Source organism: Notechis scutatus, chromosome 1 (assembly GCF_049901735.1).
Source record: "Notechis scutatus isolate UNSWTSFEM ecotype Mainland chromosome 1, rNotScu1.2, whole genome shotgun sequence".
Taxonomy (NCBI): Eukaryota; Metazoa; Chordata; class Lepidosauria; order Squamata; family Elapidae; genus Notechis; species Notechis scutatus.
In genome coordinates, this window is record NC_142009.1 from 147,625,027 (window position 1) to 147,651,814 (window position 26,788).

Below are 26,788 nucleotides of genomic sequence, written 5' to 3' on the forward strand. Positions count from 1 at the left end.
GCATGACTTGGTGGGCGTGGCTTGGTGGGCATGGCAGGGGAAGGTTACTGCAAAATCCCCATTCCCTCCTCACTCCTGGGGGAAGGTTACTGCCAAATCCCACTAACCTGCTTTCCAGCTCCATTCTCCTGTGCAGGGCAACAAAAGAAGGCCCAGCCAATCAGCTGGGACTTGGGAGGCAGAGAATAAATGGGGCGGGGCCAGTCAGAGGTGGCATTTGCCGGTTCTCCAAATTACTCAAAATTTCTGCTACCGGTTCTTCAGAACTGGTCAGAACCTACTGAATACCACCTCTGCCTTCTCCTACTAGATAAGATTCTTAGCTCTTGTGTATGATACCCTGACACTGAAATTCAGGAGGGGAAGGGGGAGAATTAGAGTTCAGTACACAGTGTTTCAAGGAGAACGGTATTTTGATTCCCCCTGCATGACAGCTGCTGATTATCTTGGGTTAGCCAAACTGAAATTATAAGAAAGCATATTACTAGTTATATAACTTGATAGAATTCCAGAGGCATACATTTGCCACAAATCCTTTAAGATGAGTAATGTTTTTAGCTGGTTTTCCATCTGAGTCAGCTTTGTATAATTAATTGCCTCACCTAAAATGGCTATAATACACCCGATTTGGCTATAATACACCCGATTTTACAGGAGTGGGTCATTAGGAATGTGGCTACTTATTTATGTTCATGTTGCTTAAGAATTGTGATTGATGCTCTCAGTTTGGATCTACTGAAATGGCTTCAGGAATTTTAATGCATCTTAGCAAGGTTATTTAGAAATCACCTGAAATCTTCTGCTCTTTTAGGTTGTGTTATGTGATGTCCTTGCCCCAGGGGTGGGCTCGGGAGAGCCTCTAGCTAAGACTCTGTGGGGCTCAAAGAGCCCCCAATAACCTCAGAAACACAAGCAGCAAGGGAAAGCTCTTAATAGGCTTAATTGAAGTTCTGGGCATTCAGCCAAGAGCACTTCACACCTCATAAAAGTGTTGCAAGCTAGATAAACAATCCACTCAGGGCTTGCAAGGGAGAGCCATTGAGAAAATCGGATAATATAGCCACTAGCCTCTGAGAGGATTAATTCCTAAATAATAAGAATTACGTAACTGATCAGAAACTCCACTAAGACTCCAAGATCCCTCTCACAGTCACTGCTATTAAGCCTGGTTTCACCCAGTCTTTTATTTAAGTATTAAATGCATGAAATAATAAACAACTTTTTCGTATATATATGTCTTTTTTAGGTAATTAGGACAAAGAAGCGACATTGAGTTGGCACACCCACCTAGTCACATGATCATCTAGTCATGCCCACCTGATCACATGACTACCTAGCCACACCCACCCGATCACATGGCCGCCCACCAACAGCCACCCAGCCAGTCATTAGGGCAGAGAGCCCCTTGCTAAAAAATTTGAAGGTCACCCCTGTCTTGTCCTGAATTAAGTATTAATTATTCATGCGATAGCTTCTCTTTGCCTTTCTTTGCAACCAAATCAGACTTCTCAACATTACATTTATATAATTCTTTTGGGAGAGATGAATATGATGTACAGGTGTTTTTTCCCCTCATTTTCATCTCCACCCAACATCCTGTGAGATAGGCTGGGTGGACAGACAAAAATTGGCACAGAGTTCCTACACTCTGTGCACCGGGTTGGAAAAGATCAGTGTTTTTTTTAAACCTGGCCACTGTGAGATGTGTGGAGTTCAACTCCCAGAATCCCCTATTTTGACTAGATGACCTCTAGAATTATTTCCAAGCTTTACTTGCTATAGGCTCGATTATCAAGTTGAATTTCAGTTTTGCTACAACACCTTTCCTAATGAGTATCATCTGGAAGCATGCAGCTGTTGATGGAAATCAGTTTGCTCTCAGTCTACCTACTTCTGAACCAATCTAACCTTTAGACAGGGCACATTCTGAGAGCTTAATTAATGCCATTTCTGAAAACCAGACTCAGGATGTGTTTGCAATAAGTATATCATTCATGCTTCTTCAAGAATAAGATAGTAGAAAATCATAGTGGCTACTTCCCCAAATATTTTCTTTCCTAAAACTGTATGCACTAAAATTGATCAAGCACTGTTTTTCTCCCATCCTTCCTTGCTTCATTCCCACTTCCATACAAACTAAAGAAGGTTGATCGGTCTTACTTATTTGGCACTTGAACTTAATGTTATGCTTTTGTAGGTCATACCACTATTATAATTAGCGGAACAAAATCGAGTGTGCTTTTGCTAGTTTGATGACTCAACACACCTACTTGGAAAAAAACACATTTTTTGTTGGAGAAAAGTAAATATTCTTCAAGGAAGAATAATAAAGCTAGCCTCAGTAACCATGTATGTGCATGTCTGACTGCTCTAAGTTAAGGATGCTGTGGGAAGCAGCATCGGTCCCAACAGGCTCTGGCTGCCGTGTAAATGTCAGCAAAGGAGGCCACATTGGATCTGTTTGTCTTACTACCTGCATACTTCGGGTGGTTATTTGAAAACCTGGAAAGCTGAATCACTAACCTAATGTTTGCCATTGAAGCTAGAGGAGATTTGAGGTGGAAGATAATTCCAATGGTCTCCCTAAACATTTCCCCTTGCAACTGTGTGTGCGCATGTAAAAAGGCATTTGGCATGGGTCTCTTTCTTCGTAACCTCAGCAGTCCTGTGGCTAAAAAAAATGCCTTGCTTTCCTGCATTGTAGTTGACAAGGGGAAAGATAATGCTAGGGCACTAAGTTTAGCAACTACAGTTTGGGTTTGATTCAATATTTGAATCACTATGAAGCATTCTGTGGATTTCAGACTATAAATATTATTTTAATATTATGCACTATATAAACAGCTGCTTACGGTTAATTTAAAGATCAACTGCTCCTAATCATGGGAGCCAAACAATCTCAAAGCATCGTTGCGAACAGTTGCAATATTTATAACTGCAGTTTTGTAATTCTCAGTCCATCAGAAAATTTACAACTTTCATCATTAATTTAATGAAAGTTATAAAATTCTATCCAAGACCACTGGAGGCTGTGCGACATTCTTCAAAAGTAATGAAATCCATTCAGCACTGATTTCTAAAGTCATTCTTATGATACATACCAATATAGACTACACCAGTCATTAAAAAGATATATTTGATATATTTTCAGAAGAAACAGCTTTGGTAGTTTCAACTACAACTTGTCCTGGAAGCTTTCATTTATTTTTAATTCCAAATTCTTGATAAGTAACAAGAAATATGCAACAAGATGGGGTTCAAACAACAGATGCAGCTACATCTTGGAAGCTTCCCACTGAACTCTCCGGACCAATGTTCTGTCTATTGCTTCTACACTTGGACAACCTAGACAAGAAAAAGATGAATAGTTATATTCAAAATAATTGCCTCCAACAAGTATTTCCAATAATGGTCTTGAAATTGTTTGTTTTCTGTATGTATTTACACAAATCATCGGATCTCCTGCTCTATTTTGTAAGGATCAGTGGCTAATATGTTTTTTCTCAAATGCTACAGTATCTTTTTGGAATAATCTTCCTTAAAGAGGTCCATTTGGTATCATAATGTTTTTCTTTTAGATGCCACATAAGATTAACTTTATTTCTGAGTGCCATTACTTCAAAGATGTTGGGATGATATGGGATTTTTCATGAAACAAATTCTATAGCCAAAAGAACTTTCCTTGGAAACGCAGTATGGCAGGTCCTCTTCTCTTATCCCTGTACTTACAAGCTCTGTTACCATTATCTCAGTTAATTCTATTTGGATTCTAGAAATCTTTCAAGTTTAACCCTATATTAATAGCCAGGCTTAGTTTGGCCCTACAGAATCTCATTAAAAATAGTTGTTGGCTTATATTATGAATCTTTTAGGAAGGGGAAGACTACAACTAAGTAGTAGCTTTCATAATTTATGTATAAAAAATCCAAATAAGTGCACTTGAAAAGATCAAGTAAAAGATCCTGAGAAAGTTTTATGATACGCAAGCCACCAAACATTAGATGCCTGTGTAACCTATATATAGCATTCCATTGTACAAATCCTATTTTCCTATCAAGTGTAATCAACATACAAAGGGTAAATAAAATAATCCCAATATAGATAGTCCTCGACTTATGACCACAATTGGGACCAGAATTTATCTTGCTAAGCAAGGCATTAAGTGAATCACACTCAATTGTACAAACTTTTTTTGCCATGGTTGCTAAGCAAATCACCAACGCTAAGTGAATCAATCTTCATTAAGTGAATCTGGCTTCCCTCATTCCTTTTGGAAGCTTTCTGGGAAGTTCGCAAATGGCCGTCACATGACTCTGGGATGCTACAACCAGCATAAATACACATGCTGGTAGCCAAATACTCAAATTTTGATCACATGACTGTGGGAATGCTGCAATAACTGTAAGCATAAGGATCGGTCATAAGTCCCTTTTTTCAGTTCCTTGGTAACTTCAAATGGTCACTAAACAAACTGTTGTAAGTTAAGGACTACCTATATGCTCTGCATCTTACCAGAGAGTGCCATTGCTAATTTGAATTCTTCTTTCAGTATTTGAAGAACTTCCTTCACACCATCTTCGCCCTAATTAAATTAAAGCACATTGTATGAATGTAAACGTAAGTGGTCCTAGATTTGTTCTAACTGACAAACACAAATATTTGTCCAGTAGATTAATCTTTCTTTTCTCTCCACAACTCCAGCTTAGCTCACTGACAAATTCGGGTCCATTCGTTTAGTGCTTTGAAAAAGAAGCTGAAACCTTCTAATGTTTCCTCTTGAATCATTGGGGGGAAATGGCAGAGCATACCAAGTCATTTAATTGACCTCATGAGCTTATTTTTCTGAAGTTATCACTTAACATACATGGTGCTCTATATATATAGACTAACTTAAAGTTATCCATAATATGGTTCGGTTGGTTTGGGATTAGCGTGTGATTAATTTTGGCACTTTGGTTTGTGTACCATAGTGTTCTGGTTTGGAATTTATGAGGCCAGTGGGTTGTGTCTTAAAAAAAAATCATTGTTAAACAAATAATAATGTAAGAGAAAATCTGAAATACAAATTGGAAAGCCATTATTTTTACCCCATTTCTCAAATCTGTTAAGTTCATCCTTAGCTATGTAGAACATTCGTAAATCCAATATATTATGTTGCCGTCTTCAAATTTATGTCTTCATGTCTTCATTCACACATGTCTTCTTCATATCTGTCTTCTATTTTCTTCATGTCTTCCTTCAAGTTATTAATACCAATATTGTAGTGGCTTCAGGATCCAGCTATGCAGTTTAACCAGTCAGGTCCTTTGGGTTGTCCTCCTAACATTATAATTGTCACTTTGTTGTTTTTGTCCAGAAGCACTCCAATGACTGCTAAAATGGGGAAAGAGATGTCTTTCAGACAAACATGGAAGAACAAGAACTGAACTCCTGAATTACATTACCTGGTATGCAAGACCCCAGATTACAGGCCTTCCTACAAACACCGCTTTGGCCCCAAGAGCCAGGGCCTTGAGAACATCTGTGCCTTTTCTTATGCCACCATCTAGAAATACTTCAGTCTTCCCTTCCACCGCATCTATTATTTCAGGCAGGACCTCAATCTGTAAGTGAAAATGGGAAGGGAGGAGAATTCCACATTTGACATACTTGCAGAAGAATCTTTGAGGTCCAACATTTAAATATTTAGAAGCTGCAAATACCATGGTATTTTATTATCCTGTTTGATAAATATTCCAGCTAGCCTGCTTCAAATGCTAATGTAAGAACTATATATCCAAGTGTCTATTACTGAAATCCCCAAAGCTTCTGCACATTCTCTGGAAAACCACAGGCTATGTTCTGCACCATATAATTACTAATTGCAGCCTAGACTTTCAGTGACACCCCATCATATTAAAATCCTTGATTATTATAGCCTTGCTGACTCTCATTCTCCAAAAATCAGTTGCTAGGTTCTACTGAATCTGCCTTCCAGGCATTAGGGAGTGTCAGGTGGAAGAAACGCTGAAATGTATAATTAACACTTGAGAGTTTCTGTCACAGAGAACTTCAAGCAGAATGGAGAACCTAAAGCAGCCTCTTCAAATTTGTTGGACGACATTTACATAAATCTTAAGAACCTGTAATTCAGTCAATCTGGACTGGTGGGACAGACTTTTCAATATATAGCTAATCCTTAGTTGAGCCCAGAATTATGCTGGTCATGACGGAAATCATAACAAGACCAACCCAATTTTATGACAAATTTTGTGGTGGTCATTAAGTGAACCCATCATCTGCAATGAGCTTTTTTTTTGCCAGAAACTGGAAGTAAATGCCACTTTCTAGCCAAAAAAAACAAAAACGTAATAAATAAGAGCTGTGATGGCGCAGTGGTTAGAATGCAATACTGCAGGCTACCTCACTACTCACTCTAGGAGTTCAATTTTGAGCAGGTCAAGGTTGACTCAGCCTTCCGTCCTTCTGAGGTTGGTAAAATGAGGACCCAAATTGTTGGGGGGAATAGACTGACTCTGTAAACCACTTAGAAAGGACTGTAAAGCACTGTGAAGCAGTATATAAGTCTAAGTGCTACTGCTGTAACTCACAGTCACATGACCACAGGATGCTGCAAATAGTTGTAAAGGTAGCCAATTACCAAGTACCCAAAATGTTCTGATAGTTGTCAGAATCACATATCTAAGTCATAAATACTCTATTTTTAGTTCTGTTGGAATTTTGAATGGTCTCTAAGCAACCAATCATAAATGGAGGACTACCTGTGGTAGATAAGTATTAGGCCCTTTAAATAAGGGAGCTAGATAGTTGAAAATTGAGAATATTGTTTATATTGACATGACCTGCGATTGGTTCCAGAATCCCATATGGTTTTCCAACATTTAGACTCTAAATCCGGGAGTGCCCAAGCTTGCCCACTTTAAAACTTGTGGACTTCAACTCCCAGAATTCCCCAGCCAGCATGATTGAATTCTAGGAGTTGAAGGCCACAAGTCTTTGAGTTGCCAAGGCTGGATGCTCCTGCTCTACATAGATCCTCAAGCACAACCTACAATTATATTGTCTGTTCGTTTTTTCAACAGGCCTGGCCTGGTTAGACTTTTCCAGAGCTGACAAGATATTTACATTTTTGTTTTCCATTACTGTCCTTTCGTCTCTCCCCTTCTCTTTATCTATACAAAGAACCGCAGATATATAAGTGCGCATATGCATGATGCTTTAGTATAACAAACATATAGTTTTAAGATTTCTTTTATCAATTTCAGAACAATCCTACAAATCTATCGATTACATTTTACATTCTGTTATTCCTCAAGCATTAATTTCTTGAGGCAATATTACAGATCCAAAATTCTCGGTGAGAGGCGAATGTTTGAGTGTATGTTGTTTGCAGCACTTTAGATATATAGGCAGTCCTTGACTTACAACCACCACATTTCTGTTGCTTAAGTGAGACATTTTTTAGGTGAATTTGGCCCGATTTTATGATCTTTCTTGCCACAGTTGTTAAGTGAATCACTGTGGTTGTTAAGTTAGTAACACGGTTGTAAAGGGAATCTTTGCTCATCGGAAGATTGACCCCAGGACACTACAACCATCATAAATACACAGCCGTTGCCAAGGGTCTGAATTTTGGTCACATGACCATGGGGTTGCTACAATTTTCGTAAGTGTGAAAAACAGTCGTAAGTCACTGTTTTCAGTGCTGTTGTAACTTTGAATGGTCACTCAATGAATGGTTGCAAGTTGTGGACTCCCTGTATGCAGAATTGAAAGCCTATACATTTAAGCAAGATTCATATAAACTAATATCAGTCTCAAAGAGTCAGTTTGGTCTAGGGTTGGGTATCATCCTGTCTTGGGGATTGCAAGATATTTTGGTTACTTTAATATAATTTAGATGTGCTTGATATGTAACTGCATAAACACCATAACTTTTTAACGTTAGTTTTGTTTCATCGGTCATGGGAAAAATGGTCAGAGATCCCTTTGTTTCAGTGCCATTGTAACCAGTGGTGGTATGCTACTGGTTGGGATGGTTCTGCTGAACCGGTAGTAAAAAAAAAAAAAAGCCTCCGAGGAGAAAGAAGAGGAAAGCGCAGGATCCGCCCTCCCACCCGCCCCTTGCTTTTCTCTTCTTTATCCTCTCAGCTGATTGGCTCTCTTCTTTATCCTCTTAGCTGATTGGCTCTCTTCTTTATCCTCTCAGCTGATTGGTGCTGCAGGCCTCAGCTGGTGTGGGGAAAGCTGCCCACGTACAATCGGTGTGTGCGCATTAGGTGCATGCGCACGCAATCACTGAATCGCTACTGGAACAGGTGGGATCCCACTGCTGATTGTAACTTCAAACCGTTGCTAAATGAATGGTTGTAAGTTGAGTACTATCCATTTTACAAAACTTCTGTTGTCTTTTATATTGGGAGTTTCGCAGCGATAATTCAGCGCCCGAAAAATAAACACAGATACCTGATGCTTCAATTTAACATCTTTATAAACACGAGTAGATTTTACAAACCAGTTGTAGATTTCTCCAACATGGAGCAAACTCAAACGGAAAGACATTGCAAGTTCAGAGCAGAGCTCCAGTCTTCAGCAAGCAAGCAAGTTAGTTTCATCTTCAATAGATAGACTCAGAGCTCAACATAGCTGCAGAGCTGCAGAGCTCAACATAGAGCCATGCCTAGGCTACTTTTTTTTTCCAGTTTCCAGCCTAGGCTACTTCTAGTTTCAGTTTCCAAAACAGTCCTCATTGGCTGACTTAGTTGCTATGCCTATTCGTTGGCTGACCTTGTTACCATGCTCTATTCCAGTTCATGAATATACTCTGACATTTTATTTCCCTGTTTTCTCCAATCCAACAGTCATCCAAATTTTGTATTTGGTCCCATTTGGTATGCTCAACCCTTGGATTACATTTTTTTTTTAAAAAAAATCCCCTTCCCCTGTTTATGTTCTGCAAAGTTTCTACACCTGTTGAGATTCCTCCCATGATGTAAATTATTCTGTCTTATACATGAGTGGTGGAATTTCAGTCCATGGAGAAAAGTTAAGAAATGGCTATTCAGAAGGGCAGGGAGAGGTTACCTCTCCTTGAGTGATGGTTTGAGTAGGATGGAAGCTGGTTTAACTTCCTTTTGGAAGTTAATAGCAAGGAAACTTGCTATTTTTTTCCCTTAAATTAATATTTTATGTGTTAATATTTAAAGAACAGAATAAATAGCTGCACAAAAGGGAAAAAACGGAAGTGGAGAAAACATAATGGATGGATGAAGCATAAACGAAGGATTTGCATTTCGTAAGATTAAAAACTCTTTGTTTCATTAATGAATTATATAGAACTGAGGTCATTCTATGATCTTAAGGAATAATTAAAAATCTCTATAAAACTCTAAACATTAATGCAGAATATGAATAAATGCAGGGGTGGGCTGCTACTGGTTCTCCCTGGTTCAGGCAAACTGGTAGTTAATTTTATGGCCAGTTCAGCGAACCAGCAAATCCCGCCCCTGGTTGGCCCCGCCCCACCCTGCCCACCGCTCCCATGAATCCTACACAGCCATTTTGTATCCCAGGTAAATGCAGGGCTCGTGCGGAGGCTTGGGGACGGCGAAAAACGGGCCTCCCAGAGGCTCTGGAAGGCCAGAAATATAAGTTTGCTCTGTTGAGTAGAAATTCTTGTCCTTTGATAAGCTAAAATGGACCCTCTTCTTTCAGCTAAGTCTATTGTGAACAAAATGTGTTCCTAACAATTCCTCCTGTTCTCAGAATGGAGGCCTAGGCATCACACATTAATAACTGCAAAAGGGTTATCAATGCTGCTTCATGTCCCAGAAGTTACATCCTTCATCCACCAGCCCAAATCTATTTCACTTCTTTGTATAATAACATTTAGAGTTTAAGTGAAATGCAAGTGAGAAAATTCACAGGCTGGCAGGCTCCAGCTCAAAAGTCTCTTCCTTCAAAGAGGATCAAAAGCTGTTTCTATTTGACTAAAAATGATGAATTAGTAATTTAGTCAGCATTATCAAGTGCCTCAGTTCTTTTTCTTTTTTTTTTCTCGTTCTTTCTTTTTTTTTTCCCTTTCTTTTTTTTAGATTAAGTAACTCTTGCCTAAGGAAGGAAAAGACATGTTTAAAGGCAGAGAAAATCCAAATCCAAGAGATTAAGATAGAGAGAACCAAAGAGATAGGAAAAGTCTGTTCTGGCTATGTTATATAGACTAATTGGTATTTAGAAAAATGTATGCCTTTGTATAAAACTAAAATTATGAAAATACTAATTAATGAAGAGAAGTGTAAGCTGGATGGTCATATCCTTGAGGATATAGTACACAGCAGCAGCATTAATGGCTTTCCTGCTGACAGAGTTTGCCAAGTGTTGATCTTTGCCTATTTCCTTGAATCTCAAAGGGAATTCCCAGATATCTCCAATGCAAATATGTTCCGGCTAAATCTGACATTGTTTTAACAGGAGCCGCTAATTAGCAGTGCAAATGGGGAGGCACAGAGGGGATGTTTGCACAAGTTGGTACGAAGGCAGCCCACTTGTCTAGCAGACTTGGAAAACCTATCAGCCAGCCAGATATGCTTGCTAACCACTGTTCGTTTGTGTATTCGTTGTATGTTTGCAGCCACCCATCTCACGAAACACAATTCTGGGTGGCTTCCCAATAATAAATAATAATTATTGCTCCGAGTCATCCGGAGCAACAAGTCTCTCTATTCTATCAAATAATACAATCCTTGGGCTCCAACTTTATTCTTTCCAAGTGCTGGAGATGGGGGAAGGGAGCCAATCTTTTACAGCTTTCTGGAAGGCTCAAAGAGTGGATTCCTGCCAGATGTCAAGGGGAAGGTATTGCACAGGGTAAAGGCTGCCGTAGAAAAGACACACTTCCTGGTCCAACGAAATGGCAGCATCTAAGAGGACGGAGCTGAAACGTGCCACCCAATCTAACCTGGTAAGGCAAGCAGATGTCTCCAGGAAGAGGCAGTCTTACAAATAAACTGGCCCTTGGCCTTGTAGGTAATAATCAGCTTCTTGAACTGTATCCAGAAAGAAACTGTGAGCTACTCAAACTCACACAATAGCCATGTGATATGAGCAAATGAAGAAGCAACCAAGACTGCATGTACCACTGCATTCTGGTCCCGTTCTAATTTCTGAGTAGCATTCAAGGGCCGCCCCATGAATACTACACATCGCAATAGTCCAACTGGGAAGTGACCAAGGTATGACTGATTGTGAGTGTGCTGTCCAGACAGTATATAGGTAATGGGAATTGAGATAGTTAGTTAGGAACTGAGAGTTGTTCCCTTAAGGGAATGTATCATAATAAATGTAGTTAAGGCATCCTGGGAAATGTAGTCCATGTCATGTGGTCATATCTGTAATCCTGATTGATCACTGAATTGACCCTTGGTGGGTTGGGGGAGGTTCCTTCACTCTTGCCTGGACCCCAGCAGCGTGCTGGTGCCTCACCCCCTTACTCCTTCATTATGAGGATGAAAGGATCACTGTCCTTTTACACTATGAATTCAGCTATGCAAAGATTTGGACACTGAGATGAATCTCGATGTAACCGTGAGTTATATATGAGGATACCTGATGAACCAATAAAGAAACTTTGTATGGATGCCTTTGTAGAGTTATGTCTGCCTTTATACATTCAGTCAGTAATTATAAAGGACAGAACAAGTGAGCAAGGCCCACAATGGGCTCAGTTGGCACACAAGATGTATCTGTGCAAAGATTTCTCCAGCTGTGACTTCTACCCCCTCCTTGAACAAAAGCCACAGATTGAGGAGAAGCCCCAAATTGTGTAGCACCTCTGCCCAGGGAACAGAGATAATATATTATCAGACCAAAACCCCCAAAGCACTCTATCTTGTGGTGGCGGAGCCTGGGTCAGTTCTTCCCTATCAAGAGCTTCACAGCCTCCAGATACTAAGAAAGCACCAGAATCATCACTTCAGACAGAATTGGAGGTGTCAAACTGGGTATTACCAGAATACTGATTTAGAATTTAGAATAGAATAGAGCTGGAAGGGACCTTGGAGATCTTCTAGTCCAGCCCGCTGCTCAAGGAGGAGAACCTTTAGCATCTCAGACAAGCAACTGTCCAGTCTCTTATTAAAAATCTCCAGTGATGGAACGCCCATGATTTCTGGAGGCAAGCTGTTCCATTGGTTAATTGTCCTCACTGTTAGGAAGTTTCTCCTTAATTCCAAGTTTCTTCTCTCTTTGATCAGTTTCCAACCATTATTTCTTGCCCTGACCTCTGGCTGCTTTGGAGAATAATTTGACCCCCTCTTCTTTGTGGCAGCCCCTCAAATACTGGAATACTACTATCATACCATGATGATGATACCACATCCCATGCTGTTGAATGACCTTACCCAGCAGGTTCATGTAGATCTTAAAGAGGAACAGTGAGAGACCCAAGCATTAAGCACCACACAATGCAAGGGTCTAGGATTAAACCACTTCCCACAACAACACACCAATAGGAACTAGCAGCTTCACAGTTAAAAGTGTTTTCTGTGCTTTTAGCTTAAGCAGAATATGGAAAGTGTTGTGGTTAGCCAGCAGCAGGTGCGGACGGATGAGGAGAGCGAGGACTCAGATGAGGGGCCAGGACCATTAGGGAGTGGGCTGCTGCCTTCAGAAATTGTGGGAACTGGCAGCAGCAATGAAGAGGTTCCCGAGGAGCCTGTGTCAAGTGCGCATGTGCGCAGGGTTGCTCATAGGAACAAGCAGCTGCAGCAGCACGAGCAACTCGGGAGTAAGGCTGCAAGGTAATGGCCTCTCCTTCAAGAAGATAAAAGCCAGCTGTGAATCCGACATTCTTTGCAGGAAGCAAAGACGTTTTAAAACTCAAGTCTCGTGGACATTGCGGTATCTTACTTGGTATTTGAAGACTCTTGTGTTGTAAAATATTTCTAGGTAACCTTATCTGTTATTCTTGGCAACCTGGCACAGTTTTGGTGAGGCTCGTGCTTATCAAAGTTAATTAGTTTGCAGCAGCCTTTTAACCAGGGATTCATAAGAATCATTAAAAGGTTTCTGTTCCCTTTGGTTCATGTTTGTTTTATTGGAAAAGGGTTTGGGTCAGAACAGAAATTGCACATATTTTTAATCCAATTTAAGGAGAATCAGTTAATTTAATAAGTAAAATAAATACGTGCAATGATTATTCCTACTAAGTAATAGTTGGGGAAGTTATTAAGGGGAGAGGGGATGTTAATAAAAGCAGAAATTGAGTAAGACTCCTCTTTTCCAGTATTTTTTTTTAAAACTTTTACTAGGTAAACAAACTCTGGCTCCTTACACTGTGACATTTTCCGGGGGAAATCCTCCTTAACCCCACTCCAAAGGTGATGTAATTGGTTAGGATGAATTCTTCAATAGTTTACTTTGACTCATATAAAAGTAGTGCATAAAAAGCTGTGCCATTTATCAATTGTACAAGCTGAAGTATCCTCTGTGCTAGACATTTCCAAATCCTGGTCTTTGAACAGGGCAATATAATCATCTAACAAAAAGGTTATTGTTAGGCTGCTTCATAAGGATAAAAACATGGCTTTTCTGCACACAAAAAGCCACAATGTCTAACAATTCAGCTCCTTGCTCATAGTTATGATTGGACATGACACAAAATCATGACAGACAAGTTCCAGGTCTTAAATTGCATGTCAACAATTCCTCCCAAGTCTAATATGTTGATATGTAAGAGAGCAAAGGAATATTTGTATGTATAAACTTAATTTTTTTCATATTCTGAAAATGATGCTATAAGAAACAGGCAGCAGCAAGAGCGATTTCTTTGAAGACAAAATCAGAGGCCTGAGGGGAATCAAAACTTGCAAGTTCAATTTGCTATATTCTAGTTGAGGTTTTCTAGTCATCTGGCACATAATAAAAGAGATTGTTTACCCTCTTTAGGTTTTGCTTTGGAGCCAAAAATATTTTGGTCCCACTTCCGCATATGTACGCTCACTGTCATATCCAAGCATATTGCCCCAAGTGCTGTTCCTTTAGTATTATGACACAAGTCATAATTAAAGCAATCATTTCATCCATTTATAACCAGACTACTTAGGAAACAACCACCACTTTGGAACAGATTTGCTCTGAAGAGTAAGCCAAACTTTATAGACAGGTTTCAAGAACCTAAAGGCAACCATCAGAATTTTTAAGTAATTATTTTATTATGAATTCATTATCATTCAGCGACATCCTTTGCATGGTCCTAGCATCTACCATTTAAAGAGGCACCTCAACAGGGCAAATCTGGCAATCCAGTAAAGCAGTAGGATAAATCCAGAGCGTTGGGGAATTGCTGCTACTTAGAGCAAACCAGTGACTTTTCCTTAAAAGTAAAACAATCTCCATGTGAGGCAAACTGGCATTTCAAGGGGTTTATCCTGGGGCAAAAATAGAAAACGTTATGGTGGTGATATAGTTTAGCCAAGCTGCCTTGCTGTTTTCAAGGATGGGTGGATAGCACATTCCGTTGCCTGGGCTACAATACAATTCAACAACCACTTAGTTGGTTAAGTAGAATACGGAGAAACTATATTTACAAGCCACTATATATATTATTATTATTGAACACTTTTCTTGGTTATGTATAAATTTCTATATTCACAATAACAGTATATTGTCTGGGTACAATCTCTTCAATCTCTATTGAGCCGCTATATTTTTTTACCCCACTGTGAATTTTTGCAATTTCACTTAGAAAAAAAGACAGGCCATGAGAGCTCTTAAATGCTGCTTCCACAGTAGAAGTGAAAACACGGGGAAACTTCCATGTGCCCATAAAGAGCCACAGTGGTGCAGTGGTTAGAATGTAGTACTGCAGTCTACTTCTGCTGACTGCCGGCTGCCTACAATTTGGCAGATCGAATCTCAGCAGGCTCAAGATCGATTCAGCCTTCCATCCTTCCAAGGTGAGCAAAACGAGGACCCAGATTGTTGGGGGCAATAGGCTGCCCCTGGAAATCATTTAGAGAGGGCTGTAAAGCACTGTGAAGCGGTATATAAGTCTAAGTACTATTGCTATCTGGCATGCTACATGCTGAAACAGCTGCAGCTTCTGAATGGTCTTCAACGGTAGCTCCATGCAGAGCACATTAATCCAGGAACGCAGATGAGGACTGAAACAGCAAGAGTGGCTGTCAATATAGACCTGGATGTAACTGGCACAAAACATTAAGTGCCAAAACATTCTTGGGCACGTGCATTTGCTGTTCAAGCAGAAGATACACATTCAAGAGTACTCCACCATATCAGCCCAGGGAATGCAGTCCTGTATAAAGCTAAAAATGGTCTTTCTCTGAAATCAAGTGAGCTTTTGATTCCATAGTCAATCTGTCTTTTGGGAGTTAAGCTTAAACCTTGCCCCTTGATCTGAACCCTCACAACCAAGAGGAATCTCAATAGCATCTTCTGCTCATCCAGCATGGAAAACAATATAATTAAAACTTGGGTATCAACAGCATAGATTACCTGGTGCATAGGATGTTGGGGAATGTCCAGAAAGGGTGGAGGGAGGGGATACACACCCACAAGCAGCATAAGCTTGAGTCTTGAACCAGCCATTCAGAAAAGGGGAGAACCGCTGCAGCCAAACCCTCCCCCAATCCTTGCAACCAGCCTAGAAGAATACCAACATCAGTGATACTGAAATTAGCTGAGGAATTCAGTAAATCCATGATATTGGCTTTCCCCCATTCCAGTCCCATTAATAGGAGTCAGATAATTTAAGTCTGATAATCCTGTCCCATCTGAAAAGGAATCAGAGCATCTGGTGCATCTGCAACACAACACCTTCTCTACAATCTTCTGCAGTAGCCAAGCTGATTAATAGCTTCTTGAGTAGAGGCACACACCATATCTTTCAAGGCTGGTGGAATAGCTACACTTTTCTTACACTGTACTTCAAACTTTCCTTTGTAACATAACACTGCTGAATCAATTCTTGGTAACTTCATGAGCATCCATTCAATTTCTTCACACTAGTGTGGAAGTAGTTTTTCATTGCTGCCTTCTGGGTTTTTTATTTTATTTTATTGCAACCATGGTATTTCCTGACATCTGTTCCTACCTTAGCTTTTTGAAATCTATCAATGTGAGGTCCTTGTGGCCAAAATGATGTTCGGAATAATAGAATTTGCAGTGCCTGAAGAGGGACAGGAAAGCAGCAGTACTTATTCATTGCATCATGAAGACCTAGTCTACCTAATGTATGAGACACTTTGGCTATCACTAAAATATAATACGGTGAACATTGGGATATGCTTATAGACTGGAACAGAGGTGGTATTCAGCAGGTTCTGACCAGTTCTGGAGAACCAGTAGCAGAAATTTTGAGTAGTTTGGAGAACTGGCAAATACCACCTCTGACTGGCCCTGCCCCCATTTATTCTGCCTCTTGAGTCCCAGCTGATTGGCTGGGTTTTCTTTTGTTGCCCTGCACAGGAGAACGGAGCTGGAAAGCAGGTTAGTGGGGTGGGGAGGGAATGGGATTTTACAGTAACCTTCCCCCAGGAGTGGGGAGGGAATGAGGATTTTGCGGTGTCCTTCCCCTGCCACACCCACCAAGCCATGCCCACCAAGTCACACCCACAGAACCGGTAGTAAAAAAAATGAATCCCACCACTGGACAGGAAGTAGTACAGATTGATGGAGTTATACCTGGCACCAGTGTATCATATGATGGAGAAGTAATTCATTCTTGTTATCATAATTACTGATAAGCTTGCTTTTTACATTTCTTGGGGAAGTCCTTCTATAGATAAGCTATTGTTCGAGTTTATATGCACCGTAAACCAGTGGTGGGATTCAAATTTTTTTTACTACCAGTTCTATGGGCATGGCTTGGTGGGCATGGCAGGGGAAGGATACTGTAAAATCTCCAATCAGAGGTGGCATTTGCCAGTTCTCTCCACTACTCAAAAGTTCCGCTACCGGTTCTCCAGAATTGGTGAGAACCCGCTGAATACCACCTCTGCCGTAAACCATTATAAATGACTGTTATAAGGTCAGAAGCAAGCTTTGTTTCTTTCAAAAAAAATTCTTCCAGTGAACGCAATAAGTGGGGCACTGACCATATAGATCAGGGGATCGCCAGCCTTTTGGACCTCAGGGACCACCAAACTCATAATTTTAAATCCCACGGACCAGAGACCCTGGGAAAATCCCCAAAAAAGTCTGCAGGAAAATTCCCCACCCCATTTTCCTACCAATCAATCGATCTTTATTTGGGATCATGGGATACCATCTCCAGCTCCGTTCTCAGGGGGAGAGCGAGCGAGCGAGCGAGAGAGACATTTGGCTAGATGCAAGGAAAGCAGCAGAAGCAGCAGAAGTCTTTCTTTCTCTCCCCCAAACTCCACCAGAAATAAATCTTTGCCGGCGCAGCCTCTTGGAGCAGGTTGCATTGCAGGGTCCCAAAGACTCATTTCTGGCAGAGTTTGGGGGAGAGAAAGAAAGACTTTTGCTGCTTTCCTTGCGTGCAGCCAAAAGCAGAAGAAGAAACAAGTGGAAAGAAGCAGCCCGGTGGCCAGGCCAGGTGTTTGGGGCGAGTGGGGCAAGTTCCCCCACCTCCGCCCTTTCCCCCACTCCTCACTACTTTGTGCTGTTCGCAATGCAAGCGACGCAAGCCTTGTGTTCCTGCGGGCCATGTGGGCGGCACAGCCTTGTGTTCCCATGCAGCCTGGATTAATTGTTTGTGGGGGGGGACATTTCTCTGCGAACCACCAAAATTTTCTTGCACACCACCAGTGGTCCCTGGCCCACTGGTTGGCGACCACTGATCTAGATGAGCTGGCAAATGGTGAGTGTGGGACTTGTTCTCAGTCCACCTGTATAATAATAATAATTTTTTCATCTATTCTGCCAGACCTCCCATGTGAACATTCTAAATCTTATCAAGGAAAAAAAAAAATCTTCGGAGGTCAGAGATTTTGTTGCTATGATAGAATCTTCTTAGTCGGAGGGCGGGGGGTGGCAAAAACAGACGTTTCCAAAATATTGCAGAACAAGAACAGATGGACATTTTTGTGGCCTCAAATTAGTATAATTAGCATCCTCCCCATTAAATGAAGATTTGATTATAAAGAAGATCAAAGGCATTAGGGAGGCCCTGCCTTAATGTACTTGCTGATAATTGATGGCCAAAACATACATATTCAATTTACAGAGATGCTGGAACGTTGCCTTTCCACCCCCTGCCGCCACCGCAATAAACCTGCCCATTCTTGCTTTCCTGTTGCGAGTCTTCGTAAGAGGGTTTACAGCTGGACTCCAGTTGGCTCACAGCAGAATTGCCCCTCCCGTTTGGCCCTTGTGCTTGGCATGTTCAAGTCCATGTTTGCTGCGGCTGTCAGAGGGATTAGACACCCTACTGGCATAGCCTGTTCTCTCTTTTTTTTAATTCAGGCATGGGAATACAACAGTTCATTTAGTGACTGTTCAAAAGTTACAACGGCACTGGAAAAAGTGACTGATGACCATTTTTCACACTTCTGACCGTTGCAGTATCCCCATGATCATGTGATCACAATCTAGATGCTTGACAACTGACTCACATTTATGACAGTCGCAGTGTCCTGGAGTCACGGGGTCCCCTTTTAGGACCTTCTGACAAGCAAAGTCAGTGGGGAAACCAGATTCACAACAACCGTGTTATTAATTGAAGAACCACAGTGATTCACTTAACAAATGTGGCAAAACTTAATAAATTTTTCACTTAACAACATAAATTTGGGGGCTCCGTTGTGGTCATAAGTTGAGGACTATCTGTATTAATCTTATGGAAGGAGAAGGAACATGCTCCGTGGACAGTTGAATATTTATGATATTTATAGTAATGTGGGACATTTTATTACCAACAGGATGACTCAACTGAGAGGATAGTATTTATGATCATCACAACTGGCATACCTAACACAGTTCTTCCAGTACAAAGAAGTAGGATTTTCCTTACACGTTATTACAGCATTTACTGCATTAATGTTGCTGTAATTTGCTATCTATAAAAACTAATTGTACAATAATTGTTACTCCACTTAGTAACAATAGCAACTAGTCTTGATTAATGTTGAAATAAGTAGTAATACCCTATACCCTGAAAGTCAGATCAAGATAATTTTTATACAGTAGCCCAATTTCCTCACATACTCCCTCATGCTGAATAACTCATAGTTTCTTTTCAAATATACAATAAGGAGTTACTAATAAACAAGTGTCAATATTGGACATTTACATTTGTAACACCTTTGGAAACAGCGTTCAAATTATCCTACTTTTGTTCATTCAGAGATTGTATGCCTTTCTTGGCATAGTTTCACATTGTCTTTTTAGTTTAAATAACGTACCCACTTAATTCCCATTTTGAAATACAACATTGTACAACTTCGAAAAAAAATGCTTACATATTTTTTCCAGGATGATTAATCCGTTCTGAGCCTGTTAAACTGGCATGCCAGCTGCAGTAAAGTTATTTTACTTTTGGTACAGATGTGAAAAAAAAGGTCATTTTTTTTTTAAAATAAAAGCCAGCAGACCTATGAATACATGCTTACTTTAAGCACACCATACTTTGATCATCCCTTCCCTTCCATCAAACTATCTTATATAATTACATGACTAGGTTCATACAACATGCTGAACCCAGATTAAACAAACATCTTCTGGGTCTGCATTATAAGCTACTTCCAAATGAATACAATATATTAGGGTTTTAATGTACTGTGGTATGTCTATACATACAAAATATCAGAAATATGCAAGCGATGATATTACCTATGACACTCCAAGAAAGCAAGAGTTGGAATTTAAAGAAGCAGTATTGATGCTTTGAAACTTAGTGTTGGATAAGACTTCCGAGGATACCATGGACAGCCCAAAACACCCCAAATAAATGGATCATTGAACAGATCAACCCAGAGTTCTCAGTTGAGGCACAAACAATCAGGCTTAAATTATCCTACAGATTGTTCTGTGAAAATCCAGCCCTCTGAAAAAGATTGTAATGTGAAAAAGGTGGAAGGAAAGAGAGGAAGAGAATGATCAGCAACAAGATGGATGGTCTTGGTTACAGTGGTGATGAGGGTCCTGTTGGGAAACTTGAAAGAATAACTTAGGGATAGATCATAATGGAGAAAATCTATGAGGCTGCTAGGAATCAAAAACAATTTGATGGCAGATAATCAAGCAATCATCAGACAACATCAGGGGGTGGTATTCAGCTGGTTTGGACCAGTTCAGGAGAACCGGATGTTAAATTTAGGTCTAGTTCATTGAACCTGTAGTTGAACCGACCAGCTGGCCCCTCCCACTCCTCCCTGCTCCTCCCAGGAGTCTCCATGCAGCCCGTTTTGGATGCAGATTGTTAAGTTGTGGGAAAGATGACTCAAGACCAGTTAATCTTTAGTTGCTTTTAATTCTCTCTCTGGAACTGAACAACAGTGGAGCCGCGGCAGCCTCTTTTATAGCGGCTGCTCACGGCTCTCGGCCAATGACGGCTATTCAAGTTTCCCGCCATCCGGCCGGACCAATCAGAATGGAACATTCAAATATTCAAATATACAACACAGATAAGTGCAGGGTCCATGCGGAGGCTCTGGGAGGGCGAAAAATGGGCCTTCCAGAAATCTGGAAATGGGCCTGTTTCCAGCTTCTGGGGGGGCCTCCAGACCCTGGGGGAGGCTGTTTTCATCATCCCAGAGGCCTGAGGGAAGCCTCCAGACCCTGGGGAGTCCTCCCAGACGTTCCGGTAGGCCATGGTGGTAGGCTACCATGGCCACACTCATCCAGCAACTGGAAAGTGAACCAGTTGCTGGGATTTTTGAATCCCACCCCTGGACATCATGCTATGTTGTCAACTGCTGGATTTATGTAATTTTCTGGACCACACATCGTCCAACCTTCCTCCATTGACAACTAGCTTGTGCCATTGACATGACAAGAATACACTTTGAGTATTCCTCCTGATTCTGTGGAACTGAAAAAGATTAGAATATACTTTTCTCCATTGATTGTTGAGGGTAATAGGCTGACTCTGCAAACCGCTCAGAGAGGGCTATAAAGCATTGTGAAGCAGTATATAAGTCTAAGGGCTATTGCTAGTCTATCCTAGGAAATTGAGAAAAAAAGCCAAACTTCCATATTTTTTTCCTGCCAGTTAGCAGGATTGGACAAATTACTGGGACCTTGCAATATTTTATTAGTATAGCAAATTTACTGCGGTATTTTTTGCTTTAGAAGCATTCTCTTGCTTTTCACGTAATTAGCTTGAGTGTCTAAGATAAATCAACTGGTACATTAACTAGAGTAATTTTGTTTTAATTGGGCCTGAATTTCATTTAATACTTTAAGGTTTAAGTTTGCCATCTTAATTACCTTTATTTAAAATGTTTCTTGGGAATACTTTACAGCAAGTAATTAGTTTACAGTTTTTTCTGAAATACAGCACTATAAACATTAAAGCATCAACAGGAAAGGGAGTCACAGATTATTGATAGACTGCAAAAATAGCTGCTAAACACGCTAAACCTTATTTGAAGTAGTTCTATGTTTAGCCAAACTGAACCCATTCCAGCCACACAGAGACTTCCAAGCTTCTTTTATATCCTTTGATAATCATGCTATCAAGACAGGGTAGATTATTTTATGATGAAAAAATAATTAGCAGAATAATAGTAGTAAAAATATGCATAGGCTTGTAACATTTTGCTTGACGATACTCTGGCTTATAAAAATAAGGAAGCAATCCTTTTAAGCTTGAAAAAAAAAATAAGCTTGCATTTGGCACTAAAGAACAAAAGCTGATATTAGACAAGCAAATGATTCTATTTCATATTATGTGCTTTTTCAAAAACCAAGCAAGTCAATAGTAGTTTGCTAGTATCGAATATTAGCACTGCAGCATCTCTGTAAGCCAAAATGTTTTCTGATTTTAGAGAAATACCAGCTGCTTGATGGCTCTAGCTTTATTCAAATGATTTGCCAATCCTGAAGACCAAGTCTTTTTTTTCCCCCTTTAATACTCACAGTAGCTGGAACACCATCCAGTTGACGTGCGCCATGATTGGATACCAGAATCCCATTGACGCCAAGCTTTACTGCTTCTCTAGCATCATCAGCTGGGGAAACAAAATGCTGAATTTTTTAAAAGTTGTAGCTATCATTCTGGAAACTGCGACATCCATTAATGCCAGCTTTTTAAAAACAGAAGGCAGCCTGAAAAATGTAATTCAGCCATTTAAATGATCCCCAGAACCAATGCTAAAGCTAAAAAGTAGCCTTATTCCTAAGTATGAGGCATTGTTCATTCCTTTGAAAGGATAATCCACAGCACCTCTTTTGCTGGACCGATAAGTAGGGATAGGCAATGCCTGTTGCACACAAACCATGGGTTGATCTGTGCCAGGCCTGTTTTGGGTGGTTGGGTCCATATATGGGACTGAACAGGCTTCTTGTTTTAGTTTTAGTTTTAGTTATAAACTTAAACATGCAAGCAGTAGAAGGTGCAGTAGTGGGAAGGGACAAGGGAGGGAAATTAAGATGCCAAAAAAAATGTGTGGTTGGCCATTGAGGGAGACATGTCACACTGAGACATCAACAGTGGTGGAGGGGAGGGGAGGAAAGGGAAAGGGCTGAGTAGATGGGGTAGATGGGTGGTCCAGTACAAAGCCATTCAGAAGAAAGAGAAGAGGGACCGATGTGCACCAGTTTTGTTTCCCCCACCCTGGGAAAATCACTCTGAGATCCTTCCAGTTTTTGTTTCGGCTTTGTTTCTGTTGAATCCAACCAATCTAAACAGTTTGGCAGAATTTCTGGAATGTGGCAGTGTGTTTCCACTTCAAAACAAAACTTAGCTTCCATGTTGTGCACATTTCTTTTGATAAATATTCATCCTCCTAATCAACTCAAAACCATCCCTCTAGTTGAGAGACTTGTTGCAGACCACATTTAATTATTTCAATAATTATTTATACTAATGATTACATCAATTACTTCATGTTGCTTAAATGACTTCGTTATCCCAAAGAAAACAAAGTAGACTTCATCATTCTATATATTATAGGCGAGCCAGCACAAAAGGACATGTGCCTATAAAGAATTAAATATATTATTTTTATATTTATTTTATTATATCTATATAAACCAGATCCTAAAGAGTTGTAAGAAATTTATATCAGTACAACTTTATTTTAGGAAATGTTCATATACACATACATGCAGAAAATGGTAGAAAACATGATAAAACAACTCCAAAACAACATCACAAGCAAATTTATGTCAAATAAGCGTAAGGATACCATTTTATTCTCTAATCCTATTAGCCAGTATACAAAATGTAATTTATTTGTGGATTTGAATTGGCAAACAAATAAGGGGGGATTGTGACATGACATATTCCTAGTAATGTGAAAAATTGCAGGAAGGCCAGGAAAAGATTGGAAAAGTTGTCATCTTTTGTGTCTTGATGGCTGATGATAACTTTCTAAGTCATTTCCTGATCTTCCGGCAGCTTATCTCAAATTTAGCCCAGGTGGAAAGAAGCCTGGGAAGAAACTTTTCAAATCATTTAAAGAGATCTTGACTTAATTAAATCAGAGTGGGAAATTCTTACACTTTCCAAGATTCTGAATTTATTCCAAACATCTTACTAGCATGTTGCTTTCTTGATCTTGTCCATTTAAGCAGGCTTTGTGAAATATATTCTTTCCCAAGGAGTTTATTGTACCAGAGATCAGCATACACTTACACTGATGTACAAATTGACATATTGACGTTCTCAGTATCAAAAGAGCCCTTACAGTAAGAGAAACTTATTGAGACATACAGTCTATGTGACTGATAGGTTTACCTTACTGAAATCATACATTAAATTCCCTAGATAGAACCTCTATTTCAAAATCAAGGCCTGGGGGCTGGATCTGGCCTGTGGGGTGCTTAGATCTGCGGGGCTGCCCTGGAAATAGTGAAGGACCAGCCCGTGGTACCTCTGCCAGTGAAAATGGAGCTTACGAGGGCTGTACATGGCCCTCCCAAGCTCCATTTTCACTGGCAGAGGGTTGCAGGAGGCCATCACAGCCAAAAATGGAGTTCAGGAGCCTATTTTCGCTGGCAGAGCGCTTGGGCCACTACAGGTGCCCCCGACATGAGTGATGTCATGCTGGCCACGCCCAGCCTGGCCATGGCCAACCCCCTCCAGATCAAACACAACTCTAATGCGGCCCTCAATAAAATTGAGTTTGACACTCCTGCTCTAGTTTAAACAAAAAGCCTAAGATGTAATAGTTAAACTGTTATTTTATCTGAAATTCCTAGCACTAATTTTTAATCCTTTGGGCCTGGCTTGCACTCTAAGCAGTTAACACCTTTACTTCTCTTATTAGCAACTTAGTACCTTTGGTGTGGTCCCTACTTTCTTCTCATCTTGTACTACTATTTATTTAAAGAATGCGTACTACTTAGGGTCCAAAGTGGAACCCATTAAATCTTTTCCTTTGACACATTGGAAGGACTGTAAAATTGAGAAGATAGGACAGTGCCATATATCTTTATAGAATGCAGACTTAGGAAGATGTTCTATTGGTTTAAACACTCTAGAGAGGTACACAGGCAAGCTCTCTTCCATCATGGATTTTCCTAGCTTTCCTAAATAGTAACACCTAGCACCTTGACAGTGTGAAGGCTCTTTCATATTTAAAACTATAGTATTTGATAAACAATCCATAATCAGCTATCTTTTGAGGGGGGGAAAATGATTATATCCAAATTAAAAAAAACTTTTTTGAAATTAATATCAGTTGAAAAACTCCCCAGTTTTACTGCAAGGAGGGTCCCTGTAGGAAAATCATAGCACTGGAGTCTTGCCTTCAAACAGCAACTCCAAGAAGTTTGATAGATCTATCAGTATAAAGGGAGCCAAACCAAAGCAGGTTAAATTCAGTTTTAACAAATGCCTAAAAATTATGATTCTTCAAAAGTAGAGCCTCAAGTCACAAAATGACATTGGGAATAGAGTAGCAACTTGAAAGATTGCCCTTTTAAAAAAATTGATTGAATTAATTCCAGAAAGTGTAAATAGGGATATGACCTAAGCTGAGCTCCATATAACATTGTGTTACAGCTTTTCGCTTCACATTCAAACATTTTTATGTTTTATTTCATGTATAATCTAGCCCACCCAACCCTAAAGCAAACAAGCACCTTTTAGAAAACAAATTATAAAATATCAAATATTATTTGCTGTGTGTGAAATTATAGTGCCAAAACAGTACAATTTATACCTCAGGAAAACAGCATCAGAAAACACTTTTGCATTTTGCCTGCAAGTATATCATTATTATTATTTGAACTGGAGATACTTTTACACCCATGCTCATATATCCCAAGAAAGAAAAATTGGACCTATTATGATTACTAAATCAGATTACCTACTGATTAAAATTAATTTCCTGCAAGAGAAAGTCCATTTGAAAAACAATCTGTATGTCCCATCTGTATGTCCCATTCTCTCTTACAGTCAAAGGAGGAAGAGAAAAAGAGAAGAGGGAAGGGAAGATTGGAAAACAAAGCTGAATAGAGAAGAGAAGAGAAGAGAAGAGAAGAGAAGAGAAGAGAAGAGAAGAGAAGAGAAGAGAAGAGAAGAGAAGAGAAGAGGACAGCATTGTCCAGGAATTATAAAATATGAATTATAAAATATTCATTAGAAAACCAGGCCCTCAAGTTAATCTTCAAAGGATAATTTTCAACAAGGATGTCTGCACTCATGTTTGTGTAAGAATGTAAGAGAACTCATCTCCAATCCACAAACACAAACATTTAGGAAGCTCACTGTTTTTAGCATATTTACCGTACATGAAACATTCATCTTCATGACAATGAAACTTATTGAATATACTACGGAAGCTTTTGTTTGCTCTTGTATCCAATGTTGAAAGTCATTCAAAGATTTCAAGCTGTACTCCATTTGTATCTTCAAACCAAGAAAGAACCTACTGTTATTTGGACCAATATTTGGTTTCCTACTCCATCTAGACCCTTGCACCCTTTTTTCAACTACGCAAACAGCTGCCCTGTATGTTTGATGGCTTTAGGATCAGTTATTTATGAAGTAGAATGGATAGTACAAGTTGCTCCTTATAAAAAAAGATCGTTTGTATTTACGTATGCCATCTGTTTTTCTGAGATGTATATTTATATATAATATACAAAGTAAAGACAAGCCTTTTCAACAAAGGTTTTGTACAGTTCATATGGCCTTCTACTGAGATATTGGCCAATAATCCAAACAAAATGTTCATCTTTGATAGTATTACATGTAAAATACCCCTGGACCAATAGCTAGCAGGAAAAAGGTAGGGAAAATAAAGCTGGAAAACTAAGCATTGAAATTGCTTTTCACTAGAAGGCAGCAGATTGGGAAAGGGAGTTCTACAGACTCTCAAATATTATAGAATTTTAGACAAGCAAACCAACCTCGGAGGATTCCTTTAGCGACAATGGGCAGTGAAGTCAGTCCTCTGAGCCATTTTAAATCATCCCAGTTGATCGATGGATCTATTGCCTCTGCGACATAAACAGACAGGCCACTGTTTTCACCATAACCCTTCTCAGATGAAAATGCCAGATCATTGGTTTCAAAATTTTTCATTCTGAAATTGGAAAAAGAAGGGGGGTGTGGTTAAGAAAAGTTGAGTGAAAAATATCAACATTCACCATTGCCTTAAAAGCTTGCATGTGTGTGTACATGTGTGTATAA

The 26,788-nt window shown here is 39.8% G+C and overlaps 1 protein-coding gene across 1 annotated transcript in view; it reads right to left on the reverse strand.

Moving 5' to 3' along the window:
• Positions 1-3,114: 3,114 nt before the first annotated feature.
• Positions 3,115-26,788, reverse strand: part of HAO1 (hydroxyacid oxidase 1) — a 40,999-nt gene continuing 17,325 nt past the window's right edge. The window contains exons 4-8 of the mRNA XM_026668522.2: positions 26,506-26,681; positions 22,063-22,154; positions 5,445-5,603; positions 4,513-4,582; positions 3,115-3,345 (exon numbers count right to left, since the gene is read on the reverse strand). Coding sequence (XP_026524307.2) covers positions 3,275-3,345; positions 4,513-4,582; positions 5,445-5,603; positions 22,063-22,154; positions 26,506-26,681 — 568 coding nt within the window. The 3' untranslated portion in view covers positions 3,115-3,274. The remainder of the gene's footprint in view (positions 3,346-4,512; positions 4,583-5,444; positions 5,604-22,062; positions 22,155-26,505; positions 26,682-26,788) is intronic.